We start from the raw sequence: 13,988 nt of genomic DNA, 5'->3' as shown, positions 1-13,988 counted from the left end.
CAGGAGAAGTTGGGGAGGTCGCCTGAAACCTGGATGGGGTAAGTGCGGACCTGGTGGGCAAGTGGGTGGGTTTGTTTGTCACCCCCCCCAAAAAAATAAATATATATATATATATATATAAATATAATGGAGCACCAGCAGCCACTGCTACTCTGTCACTTTTTTTCTCTTGGTGTCAGGATTAATTGAGGCACACTATGAGGGGATGTGCTTTGTTCATATTTCATGTCTGAGGTTTACAACCACTTTAACTGGCTTCTTAGAATGTACATGTGTCTGTATGACTGTAGTAGTCAAATTAGATTGTAAGCTCCTTGTAAAGCAGCACTATATAAATATGGCAGTACAGTAAATCATTGGTTTGCAAGTATAATTTGTTCCAGAAACATGCTTGTAATCCAAAGCACTTGTATATCAAAGCATTTTTTTTTACCGGGTATAAAAGAGAAGAGAGGCACCTCTAAGTGTAGCAATAAGTTGCTAAATGTTGCATCTTCATTAAATGTAACCATATTGCTACACTTAGAGGCACCTCTCTTCTTTTTTATACTCAGTTGTGACATGACGCTACTCTTATATCAAGACATCGCTTGTATATCAAGGCAAAATGTATTAAAACATTTTGCTTGTCTTGCAAAACGCTCTCAAACCAAGTTACTCTCAAACCAAGGTTTTACTGTATAGGTATATAAATATGTAAAGAAAATGTTAAAATAAATGTTATTTGGCAATTTATATATTAAAATTCAGAGATAAACAGATCTTTTTATTTTTTTATTTTTTTTTAGCATTATATTATCCAAATCTTGACATCTCAAATCCAACAATGAGCTACTGGGTGACCACAGGTAACTTCTTTTATAAATATAATATTAAATATAGAGATGTACAATTTTTAATAATGACTTTAATATCCCATTTTACGTTTAGGCTTACTATTCTCCATACTATACTATCAACTCCACCAGCCGAGAGGCTTATTTATTGAGGATTGAATCGAATGTAACCCATAGAAAGCAGCCTTGTCTTTGTAGGATAAACCTCTATTGCTTATGGCATTACCGAATTATAAATTCACATTCTAGTCTGTACATGTAAACTGATGACTTACAGCGGTATTCAACCCAAAAGAAAACTGTATTGCAGCTTACCAATTCTTACATATGATGGCTGCATTTATTTTCTTTTTTTGGGCGTTCTTTCCTTTATTATTATCTGGTGATTCAGCAAGTAAGTCTGTTGTTTTTCAGCAGAACAATGCAGATGTAGCAGTTAGGGGTTTGAGACAAACCATTTACCACTGACGGGTGTTTTTGCAATGGTCAGTTTTTACAGTGGAACCTCGGATTACGAGCATAATCCGTTCCAGGAGAATGCTCGTAATCCAAAGTACTCGCATATCATTTTGGGAAAAAAAGGACATACATTTTTTTACATTTTATTTTCAAAAAAAGGACATACACTTTTTGGGTAAAAAAAAGGACATACATTTTTTTGGGGAAGAAAAAGAAAGACATACATTTTTTGGGGGGAAAGATAGGACATACATTTTTTTGGAAGAAAAAAAAAGGACATACATTTTTTTGGGGAAGAAAAAAAAAGACATACATTTTTTGGGGGAAAAAAAGGACACATTTTTTTTGGGAAGAAAAAAAAAAGACATACATTTTTTTGGGGAGAAAAAAGACATACATTTTTTTGGAAGAAAAATAAAGGACATACATTTTTTGGGAAGAAAAAAAAGGACATACATTTTTTTGGGAAAAAAAAAGGACATACATTTTTTGGGAAGAAAATAAAGGACATACATTTTTTTGGAAGAAAAAAAAGGACATACATTTTTTGGGAAGAAAAATAAGGACATACATTTTTTGGGAAGAAAAGAAAGGACATACATTTTTTGGGAAGAAAAAAAAGGACATACATTTTTTGGGAAGAAAAGAAAGGACATACATTTTTTGGGAAGAAAAGAAAGGACATACATTTTTTTAGAAGAAAAAAAAGGACATACATTTTTTTAGAAGAAAAAAAAGGACATACATTTTTTTGGAAAGAAAAAGGACATACATTTTTTGGGAAGAAAAAAAAGGACATACAGGGGCAGATCCACAAAGATCTGCCCCGGCGCAGCGTATCTGAGATACGCTACGCCGCCGTGACATACTTGTCCTCGGTTCAAATCCTGAAAGAATTTGCGCCGTAAGTCACGGCGGCGTAGTCTATCTCTGGAGGCGTAACGGCGCGTAATTCAAATCGCTGATTAGGGGCCGTGTTTCATTTAAATGAAGCGCGTCCCCGCGCCGAATGAACTGCGCATGCGCCGTCCCTAAATTTCCCACCGTGCATTGCGCTAAATGACATCGCAAGGACGTCATTTTTTTTAACATAGACGTGAATTACGTCCATCCCGATTCACGGACGACTTACGGAAAAAAAAAAAAAAAACGCGGGAACAACGGCCATACTTAACATGGCAAGTCTAACTATACGGGACGAAATACCAGCTTTAACTATATGCCGGAAAAAGCCGACTAGAGACGACGTAAGAGAATGCGACGGCCGCGCCTACGTTCGTGGATCGTCGGAAATAGCTAATTTGCATACTCGACACAGAAAACGACGGGAACGCCACCCAGCGGACACCGAAGTATTGCATCTAAGATCCGAAGGCGTACGAAGCCGTACGCCTGTCGGATCTAACCCAGATGCCGTTGTATCTTGGTTTGAGGATTCAAACTAAAGATACAAACGCGGGAAATTTGAAAGTACGCCGGCGTATCAGTAGATACGCCGGCGTACTTCCTTTGTGGATCTGCCCCACATTTTTTGGGGGAAAAAAAAGGACATACATTTTTTTGGGGAAAAAAAGGACATACTTTTTTTTGGGTACAGCATCGCACGACCGCGCAATTGTCAGTTAAATTAATGCAGTGCCATATAGTAAAAAATGTCCTGGCCATGAAGGGGGGGGGGTAAATCTTTCGGAGCGGAAGTGGTTAAATAACAGACACCTGCAAAGAAAGATATATAAATATATTGGAAGATTGTTACATTTCATACATACATCTTGTTACATTTCATGAATGTTTCATTTGAATGGAAACTTATAGAGAACAATTAGTGTCTTTGTCCGTCGCGCATTCTTGTCATTTTTTCATGCAATACCTAAGTAAACATAAGAAGTACATTTACCTTCTTGGTAAACAAACAGCAATCCCATTCTGAACACAGCGGTGTCATCGCACAAACATTCCCGGCTTTATTTGCTGTACTTAAGATGATTACGGCACTTCAGAATCCCTTCATGTTTTGCAATCAGGAAACTCGGTTCAGGAGTAAGTAAATGTCAGCTGCTAGGTTCGGTTGGCGTGGCAACTAGGTGTAACAAAGATACCGCGTGCACAGAGGCATGGGGGAACTTGTGATAAAAATAAATAGCGGCGGGCGCATTAAAAATACAACCAAATTTGATTGAATTACTTTGAAAGCTGCCTTGATTTGCCTTGCAGTGAGTTGCGTTTATACGTGGTTGCATGCATGTGAATGTGTTGCATTAAAAAAAGTAGTGCATCCCTTTTTTCAGCGCTGGGCAAATGCAATGCAATGCACTGGTGTGAAATATAACTTTTTGGTTGCCATGTATTGGGAATGCGCTCACAAACAGTGGCGGCTGGTGCTCAAATTTTTTTGGGGGGGAGGCGCAAACAAACTGAGAAAAAAACCATCAAGCTCAGCCACTGTGCCCATCAAGCACAGCCACTGTGCCCATCAAGCACAGCCACTGTTCCCATCAAACGCAGCCACTGTACCAATATATTGCCGCCACTGTGCCATCAAAGCAGCTACTGTGCCCATCAATTGTTGCCAGTGTGCCCATCAATTGCCTCCACTGTGCTCCTCAATTGCTGTCAGTGTGCCCATCAATTGCCGCCACTGCGCTCATCAATTGCTGCCAGTGTGCCCATCAATTGCCACCACTGCGCTCATCAATTGCTGCCAGTGTGCCCATCAATTGCCTCCACTGTGCTCATCAATTGCTGTCAGTGTGCCCATCAATTGCCGCCACTGCGCTCATCAATTGCTGCCAGTGTGCCCATCAATTGCCACCACTGCGCTCATCAATTGCTGCCAGTGTGCCCATCAATTGCCTCCACTGTGCTCATCAATTGCTGTCAGTGTGCCCATCAATTGCCACCACTGCGCTCATCAATTGCTGCCAGTGTGCAGGTCCCGACGGAAAAAGTTCCTATCGTAAAATCCACTCTTCTGTATGCAATTCTGATGTGCAAAAAAAAAAAAAAATGTATGCAGGGCTGTCTTTAATGTTGATTCGACCCTGGGCAAAAAATTTCTTGCCCCCCCCCCCATGCAATTTTGCTCTCCACCTGCTCTGAGACATACAATAAATATCGGCTAGACTTAAAATCAGTTTACTGTATCAGATCAGGCAGTGATTGTGATTGGTTGCCAGAGGTTACAGCATATCATTGCCACTTACTGACTGGTTGCTAGAGGTTACAGCACACATTACAGCTCAAGTTCACTGATTAGTAGCTAGAGGTTGCAGTACATGATTTATTCTAGTTGATTGGTTGCTAGAGATCACTGTTCAGTAATACTGCTCACTAATTGGTTGCTAGAGGTTACAACACATCATCTCTTCACTGCAGAGGGGCATTGATATACATATGAATGCTGCCTTTATTTACATATGAATTCCACTTTGTTTTTACATATGAATGCCGCCGGCCTCAGCTATTTACGTATGAATGCTGCCTCTATTTACATGTGGCTGACGGTTAATTACATGTAAACACTGGGTCTGTGAGTCATCTGTACACAACAATAGGGCAGAGCTGGGCAGCATTAGTATTAGCACTTCACACTGAGATATCAGGACACAGCAAAGGATTAAAACTAGTTGGCAAGTATGAGGCAGTTGCTTTGGGCCCCACAACAATGACAGGGCCCAGGACAGCTACCCCTTTTGCCCTGCCTTAAAGATGGCCCTGCATGCTCAGAATCAAGCAGAAGAGCCGAACTGCCTATTCAACTTAAAGGGGTTTTCCACCCATTTTTTAAGTTCATTAAAAGTCAGCAGCTACAAAAAGTGTAGCTGCTGGCTTTTAATAAGCAGACACTTACCTGCTCCACGGCTCCAGCGACGTGCCGGCCGGGGCTCCGCTCCTCGCCCCCCCTCGCCGGCCGGCGTCTTCATTTCTAGTGTGGGCACCCGGCAGTGACAGCTTTCGGCTTCACGGCCGGGCACCCACTGCACATGCGCCAGCGGCACTGTGCATGCGCGAGCGGCGCGGCACCGTCCGATAGGACAGGCGCTCGCCTACAGGGAGGGGCTGTGAAAAGGCGATTAAGCTAATCGCCTTTCCAGCCCCTCGGCGGAAGGAGGAAGTGGGACAGGAAGTCCCCTTCTCCTGAAGCCCCCCACTGCCCCCCTAAAAAAATTACATGCCAAATGTGGCATGTAAGGGGGCGAGGAGTGGGTTAAGCGGAAGTTCCATTTTTAGGTGGAACTCCGCTTTAATTGATCCCGGCTCGTCGTACATCTTGTACGCCGCCGCGTTCTTGACGGCCGGAAATTCCGAAAAGTTTTGTGACCGCGTGTATGCAACACAAGTTTGGGCCAACATTCCGTCAGAAAAAATCCACGGTTTTCTTGTCGGAATTTCCGATCGTGTGTATGCGGCTTACACTTTTGTCCATTGGGAAGATAGCGAAAATGGTTACTGGTGTCAGTGGTTACTTATCTGAGAGGCAAGAATTGCTCTAGGAACCCCTAAAAATCTCTGGAGGAACCCTAGAGTTCTATGGAACCCTGGTTGAGAATGATTGTTCTAGTGATTGAGTTTACATGAGCTTTAAATCCCACGGCGCAATAGAAGTTTCCCATATTCTGATGTATGTGAGGGACATCATTTTCTTATATCTCTATCTGTGAAAATAAGGGTTAGTTCTAGAGCTATATCAATGTAACACAACTAAGATGTAACTTATTCTTGAAATTCTCTTCTCTACAGTCCTTCAGGGGGTGCCCGAATCCCAGTTACAGTGGCCAAATAACCAAAGTTTTGCCAAACTAATGGAAGAGAGACTGGCCACGCTCTTTCAACTTTCCAGTCAACAATCAAGAAGATTTAAAAGAGCAACTACAGTGAAGAGCTACACTGTGCAGGTTGGTTCTTATTTCCAAAATATTAAAACTGAACAAATTACTTGCAAGATACTACATAAAATAAACCGAAATGTTGTCTACTGTGGATAACAAATAAAGGGCCAGATCCACGTAGCGGATATTATTTTTATGCAGGCGTAGCGTATCCTAGTAACGCTACGCCGCCGCAACTTTGAGAGGCAAGTGCTGTATTCACGAAGCATTTGCCTCTAAAGTTACGGCGGCGTAGCGTAATTCTCCCGGCGTAAGGGCACGCAATTCAAATCTATGTGATGGGGGCGTGTTTTATGTTAATACGTCGTGACCCGACGTAAATGACGTTTTTTTTTTAACGGCGCATGCGCCGTCCGTGGGGGTATCCCAGTGCGCATGCTCGAAATTAAACCGGATCAAGCCAATGCTTACGACGGTGACGTCATTCTACGCAAAGCCCTATTCGCGAACGACTTACGCAAACTAGGTAACATTTTCAAAATTAGACGCAGGAATGACGGCCATACTTAACATAGGATACGCCTCATATAGCAGGGGGTAACTATATGCCGAAAAAAGCCGAACGCAAACGACGTAAAAAAATGCGCCGGCCGGACTAATTCGCATACTCGACGCGGAATTCGACGGAAACGCCACCTATCGACCAGCGTAAATATGCACCTACGATCTGACGACGGCGTACTAAGACGTACGCCTGTCGGATCAAGCCCAGATTCCGTCGTATCTTGTTTTGTGGATACAAAACAGAGATACGACGCGGGAACTTTGAAATTACGCGGCGTATCCATAGATACGCCGGCGTAATTCCTTTGAGGATCTGGCCCAAAGTCTTTATTTTTTACGTGTAGCCAGGACCTGCAATCAGGAGACACTGGGGGTTATTTACGAAAGGCAAATCCACTTTGCACTACAAGTGCAAACTACAAGTGCAAAGTGCACTTGAAATTGCACTGAAAGTGCACTTGGAAGTGCAGTCGCTGTAAATCGGAGGGGTAGATCTGAAATGAGGGGAAGCTCTGCTGATTTTATTATCCAATCATGTGCAAGCTAAAATGCTGTTTTTTATTTTCCTTGCATGTCCCCCTCGGATCTACAGCAATTGCACTTCCAAGTGTACTTTGCACTTGTAGTGCAAGGTGGATTTGCCTTTAGTAAGTAACCCCCAATATCCCCAATGCACACGTTCCGGAAAATGGCTGAAGAGTGAGTGGGTGCTATAGTGACTTCAAGGCAAGGAATATGTGACCAGCACACCAGGAAACTCCATAAAAGCAGCAGAAGATAGCGACATTTCAGAGCCACGCAGGACCCCTTCATCAGGCAAGTGACGAATAAGCTTAATGAAGAGGTCCTGCCTGGCTCTGAAATGTTGCTATCTTCTGTTGTGATGTGTTAATCAATAAACGAAAAAAGAGGAAAGGTCTGGTGTCCCCAGTAACACACTTCCATCCCTGTTACATATAGTCAAAACAAAAGGATTCGCCCCGGGACTTTAAATGAAGTGGGTAACGTTTCCGCCAGTAAAGATAACAGTAATTGTATAGTATATCATTTATTCAAGTAAAATTGTTTACATGCGTAAAGTAAAATTGTTACATACATAGATAACACCAACAATTGCCAATTGAAACGACACATAAACAATAAATATTAGTACACAAGTATAATAGTGGACAGAGTACACGGGCATCGTACTACCAGACTAGCCTAGTTTTGCAAGATCCAGCTCGCTCTTCAGGCGTGGGTTACACTGTACCTAGGATGAACAAGTATATAAGTTTGGCAATCTGGCACAGTATTAGTTGTAAAGGCACAGGGCAGGAGGGGTTGTGGGTCCCCATACTCACCACTGAGCTTGACCATGGCTACAAGTGTGCGGCCCCTATTATACTTGTGTACTAATATTTATTGTTTATGTATCGTTTCAATTGGCAATTGTTGGTGTTATTTATGTATGCAGGGGAGGGCTGGCAGCCTTAGGCCTGGGGGGCAAGTTCAATCAACTGGCCCATTGAACCGCCGAATCAGCTCACCATCCATGGCCCATCTGGTTTTTTAATGCAGCCTCACCAGTGCAGCCAACTCCAGTGCCCATCAATGCAACCTGATCACTGGGGCAGTTTACATGGGGTGTATGAGGGGAGGGTGGGGTGGTCAGCTATGGGTGTCAGGGTCTCTCTCTCTCTCTCACCACAGTGATCTCAGTAGGTCCTCCTGGGGGGGGGGGGGTAATGCTCCTGGTCCTGGGGTCAAGTTGCAGCCAGCACCCAGCCCTGCATCACGACTCCCTGGCACACCCTGCTTCCAAGAATCCGCGAGTTGTAGTGTCCTCTGCGCTGCTTTGTTTTCCACCCACCAGGAGCTTGAGCGTGGACTACAACTCCCGGAATGCAACAGCTAGTGGTCGGCCGCTGTGGCCATGCCCCCGACCCAACTTTCTAGACCAGAATAAAAAAGAAAATGGTAGCAGACAGCTGCTGCCGGCCATAAGTCAGGGCGGCCTGGGAGGCAATTGCCACCCTGCCCCCCAGCCCAGCCCTCCCCTGTATGTATGTAACAATTTTACTTTACGCATGTAAACAATGTTACTTGAATAAATTATATACTATACAATTAATGTTATTTTTACTGGCGGAAACGTTACCCACTTCATTTAAAGTCTCAGGGCGAATCCTTTTGTTTTGACTATGTGTTAACCAATAAATCGTTGGAGCCTTTTATGGAGTTCCCTGGTGTGCTAGTCATGTATTTCGTGCCTTAAAGGGGTTGTAAAGGTTTTTTTTTTTTTTTTTGGTTCTTTTGGTTCACTTACCTTTTCCTTCGATTTCCCTTCGAAATGTTTTTTTTTTATAAATTTCTCACTTCCTGTTCCTCCTCAGTAAGCTTGCCCCCATCATCCGAGCCGTTCTGGCTGGGGGTTAGTCAGCGTGCTCGCCCCCTCCTTTGGGACTACATTCCTGCTTTCACAGCTTCTCCCCGCAGGGATGTAGTCCCAAGGGAGGGGGCGAGCACACTGACTAACCCCCAGCCAGAACAGCTCGGATGATGGGGGGCAAGCTTACTGAGGAGGAACACAGTATGAGAAATTCTGACAAAGAAAAAGAACATTTAGAAGGGAAATGGAAGGAGAAGGTAAGTGAACCAACAATGCACTAGCTTAAAGGAACTTATTTAGAAATATATAAAACAAACCTTTACAACCTCTTTAACCTCGATTTCAGGTGCCAGAGACAATGGGGTCATTGGGAGAGAACACAGATCTCCAATAGGAACACCATTAAAAAGTTGATGGAAATTAAAGTCTTCCATTCTTTACCAAAATGTTTTCATTGCTGTTGTCCATGTTAAAAGAGATTTGTCAATGTTTCCTGTCTCAGGACAATACAGTTGATGAAACATGGAACAGCAATTCATTAATGAGCACAGACAGCAGTAAAATCTGACCAGTTTTTATAACTTTAAACACTTAAAAATAATAATCAAAAAATCATTACACTTTAACCACTTGGGATCCGCCTGCCGTCAATTGACGGCTACAGTGCGGATCCCAATCTCCAAACTGCCGTCAATTGACGTCCGCCCCTTAGGGCGGTCCCCGCGCGCGCTCCAGAGCGCGCCGCGGGGAAAATCTGTGTTGGCCGTGTCCCTCGGACACAGCCAATTACAGATCGCCGCGAACGGCCAATCAGAGTGGCCGTTCGCGATGCGATCTGTGCGGCCAATGAGAGATGATCTCATATGTAAACATATAAGATCATCTCTCATTGCTGTTTTACACAGAGACAGCGGTGCTGTCTCTGGAGAGGAGACGGATCTGTGTCTCTTGTACATAGAGACACAGATCGGTCACCCCCCCCAGTCACCCCCCCCTCCACCTACAGTTAGAACACTATATAGGACACACATTTAACCCCTTCCTCACCCCCTAGTGTTAACCCCTTCAATGCCAGTCACATTTATACTGTAATTAGTGCATATTTATAGCACTGATCGCAGTATAAATGTGATTGGCGCCAAAAATGTGTCCGATGTGTCCGCCATAACGCCGCAGTCCCATTAAAAATCGCAGATCGCCGCCATTTCTAGTAAAAAAAAAAAAATTAAAAAATAATAATTCTGTCCCCTATTTTGTAAGCGCTATAACTTTTGCGCAAACCAGTCGCTTATTGCGATTTTTTTTTTTTTTTACCAAAAATATGTAGAAGAATACGTATCGGCCTAAACTGAGAAAAAAAAATGTTTTTTTTTTTTTAAATTGGGATATTTATTATAGCAAGAAGTAAAAAATATTGTATTTTTTTCAAAATTGTCTCACTTTTTTGTTTATAGCGCAAAAAATAAAAACCGCACAGGCGATCAAATACCACCAAAAGAAAGCTCTACTTGTGGGGAAAAAAGGACGTCAATTTTGTTTGGGAGCCACGTCGCACGACCGCGCAATTGTTAGTTAAAGCGATGCAGTGCCGAAAGCTGAAATTTCACCTGGGCAGGAGGGGGGTATATGTGCCCAGTAAGCAAGTGGTTAAAGCTGAATTCCAGGTATAGCTATTTTTGCATAGTTACATTAGCCCAGCTTGGACCAATGTAAGTATGGATGTGCCATATCTGTGGGATCCCCGAGGAAGCTGGAAACAGGGCCGGACTGGGAATGAAAACCAGCCCTGGAAATAATTTCATACCAGCCCCACAGCATTAATATACCAGCCCAAAAAAAAGAGAGAAATCCATGAGAGAGCCAGAGAGGGGCCAGGCTGCAATGGTGAGAGAGAGAGAGGGTGCAACGACGAGAGCAGAGGCATTTCTAGTAAAAATGGCGCCTATGGCAAGCACTGAAACTGTGCCCCTGTCAAAACATTTGAAACCCATCTTTCAGATAACCATAACAAAAAAAACACCCAAGATTGCAGTAATAGCAGCACCCATAATTGCAGTGATATCAGCACCCATAATTGCGGCCTTACCATTACCCATAAATATGGCCTTACCAGCACCCTTAAATGCAGCAATATCAGCCATAAATGCAGCAATATCAGCCATAAATGCAGCAATATCAGCCATAAATGCAGCAATATCAGCACCCATAAATGCAGCAATATCAGCACCCATAAATGCAGTAATATCAGCACCCTTAAATGCGGAGGAATCGTGCGGTGTATCATGGGCACAGCACTGGGCAGAAAGGCAGAGTGGAATGGAACATCAGACAGTGACTGCACGCAGTGGTACACAGACAGGTCACACTCACTGGCACTGTGATGGTCAGGGACACGCAGCAGTGTGTTTCCTTGTAATAGATACAGTCCTCTGCCAATGCTGCGCCAGTGCCTCTGACACTGTACAGGGGGAGAGAGGGAGTAGAATCACCAGCGGCTCTGTCTGCTTAGCACACACGCACAATCGCACATGATAATGACTTTAAGGCCTCTTTCACACTGGGGCGGTGGGGGCATCAGCAGTAAAGCGCCGCTATTTTTAGTGGCACTATTCAGCCGCTAGCGGGGTGCTTTTAATGGCCGCAAAGTGTCACTTTGATTCCAATGGGCAGGGGCGCTTTAGGAGCCGCTCCTATTGCGCCTTAAAGATGCTGCTTGCAGGAAATTTTTTAATGTCCTGCCAGCGTACCGCTCCAGTGTGAAAGCACTTGGGCTTTCACACTGGAGTGGAACCACTCTTTCAGGGCGCTCTGCAGACGCTATTTTTTGCGTTATAGCGCCTGCAAAGCGCCTCAGTGTGAAAGGGGTCTTAGACTGCTTTCACACTGAGGCGCTTTGCAGGCGCTACAAAATAGCGCCTGCAAAATGCCCTGAAAGAGCCTCTCTTCTCACTCCAATGCGGAAGCTTTTACACTGGAGTAGTGCGCTGGCAGGATGCTCAAAAAAGTCCTGCTAGCCGCATCTTTGAGGCCCTGTAGGAACGGTGTATACACTGCTTCTAAAGCGCCCCTGCCCATTGAAATCAATGGGCAGCAGTGCTGAACCGCCAGCAAAGCGCTGCTGCAGCGGCGCTTTGCGGACGTTTTTTTTATCCTTTTGGGCCGCTAGCATTGTGCTGGCAGGACGCTCAAAGTCTATGAGGCGCCCCGCTAGCGGCTGAATAGCGCCGCAAAAATGACAGTAAAGCGCTGCTAAAATACTGACACTTTAGGTGGAGCCTCCTCCAGTCAAACAAATGATAATCTGGCCGAGTGGCCGGTCACACTCGTAAATGAGCATGGGGAGTGCCTGTCACACTCCTCCATACTGCCAAGAGTTAAAGTGGAGGTTCCCCCTAAAAAAAAATCTAACAATACATTGAGAAGACCTAGTTGATTGACGTTCCTCCGACCGGCGCATACTGCGCGTCACGACTTTCCGACAGAAGCCGAACGTCATTGCGCAGGCGCCGTATAGAGTCAGCTCTATACGGCGCCTGCGCAGCGACGTTCGACTTCTTTCGGAAAGTCGTGACGTCAAGTATGCGTCGGTCGGAGGAACGTCAATCAACTAGGAACGCCCAGCCCCACTAGAATCATACCCGGAAGCCGAGAGATGAAACGGCGATAACGAGGTATGTACGAGAAAAAAAAACAACAGCATACCCGCAGTGTAATCAGTCTTCTCAATGTATTGTTAGAATTTTTTTAGGGGGAACCTCCACTTTAAGTAACCAAATTTTTCAGGTAAAGTGCCATACCGCCGGGGCTATAGTGCGGGAGGCAGCCGCAGGAGGACAGTTGGGAATTTTTTGGGCGTTTTTTTTTTTATTACAATTTGCAGGGGCAGCAAGGTGACAGAGAGGAGGGGGGGGGGGGGTGCAAATTGTAACCTAAACCTGTATAATAATCTCTCTCATGAGGCATTGCATGGTGCACCCCCCCCCCCCCCTCCTCTCTGAGATTATTATACAGATTTTAATTGCAGGGGCAGCAAAGCTAGGTGACAGAGAGAGAAGGGGGGGGCTGGGGGTGTGCAGATATGGCAAAAGAGAATCGTTTTTATTGCATTAAAATTTATTTCTTCACCTTGTGCTCCAAGGCAGGGTGGCGACGCCGTTCACTTCTCCCCTCACTCGTGACCGGGCAGACACTGCAGAGACATTGTACTAGGAGCCGGTGTTGGCGCCGCACGGGACGATAGAACTAGTCCTGACGTTTTTTTTTCTCCTGCTCGGCTCCTCCCCGTAGACACATGATCAGTGATGCTGTTCACTGATTAGCTAGGTAAGTTCTTACCTAGCTAATCAGTGAGCAGCATCACTGATCATGTGTCTACGGGGAGGAGCCGAGCAGAAGAAAAAAAAACGTCAGGACTAGTTCAAGTCAGGGAAGTGAGGCGACGAGCATGGCGGCCGCAATCTGCCGGCCTGTGGCTGCTTTTAACTACCGCAGTCTGCAGGTATGAAAAAGCAGCCCCAGGAAACTCAGTGCAGCCGTCACCTCTGCACAATTGAAAACAGCGGCGGCAGCGGCGGCCGCGGCGATCGCGGCTGCGGCCCGCCGCTGATTATATTTGACTGACAGGCAGTGAAAGCAGGCGGCCTACCGGGAATTTTCCCGCTATCCCGGTTGGCCAGTCCGGCCCTGGCTGGAAATCACTTTAGTAGGCACCAACTACAGTGATTGAGGCCAGGGGCAGACTGACCACTTGGGCACTGCCCGAGGGCCCCATGCCACTAGGGGGGCCCATCAGGGTTGCCAGGCTCAGTAAAACCAGGGACAGTATGTAAAAATCTTTTTTTTTTTTTTTTACATCTGTCCCTGATATGTCCGATACCTACATGCTTTTCATGTGAACATCCTGAGATTTTAGCTGCCCCACCTCCATGG

At 44.9% G+C, this 13,988-nt stretch overlaps 1 protein-coding gene across 4 annotated transcripts in view; it reads left to right on the top strand.

Moving 5' to 3' along the window:
• The window catches only part of KIAA1549L (KIAA1549 like), a 204,009-nt gene that overhangs the window by 94,906 nt on the left and 95,115 nt on the right, over nucleotides 1–13,988 (top strand). For all 4 annotated transcript variants that reach the window (XM_040328288.1, XM_040328289.1, XM_040328287.1 and 1 more), the window contains 2 exons: nucleotides 789–848; nucleotides 6,036–6,190. In XM_040328288.1, the coding sequence (XP_040184222.1) occupies nucleotides 789–848; nucleotides 6,036–6,190 (215 nt within the window). The remainder of the gene's footprint in view (nucleotides 1–788; nucleotides 849–6,035; nucleotides 6,191–13,988) is intronic.

The sequence above is a fragment of the Rana temporaria genome, chromosome 11 (genome assembly GCF_905171775.1).
Source record: "Rana temporaria chromosome 11, aRanTem1.1, whole genome shotgun sequence".
Taxonomy (NCBI): Eukaryota; Metazoa; Chordata; class Amphibia; order Anura; family Ranidae; genus Rana; species Rana temporaria.
The sequence above is the reverse complement of the archived record's forward strand: the minus strand, read 5'-3'. Positions and strand labels throughout refer to the sequence as shown.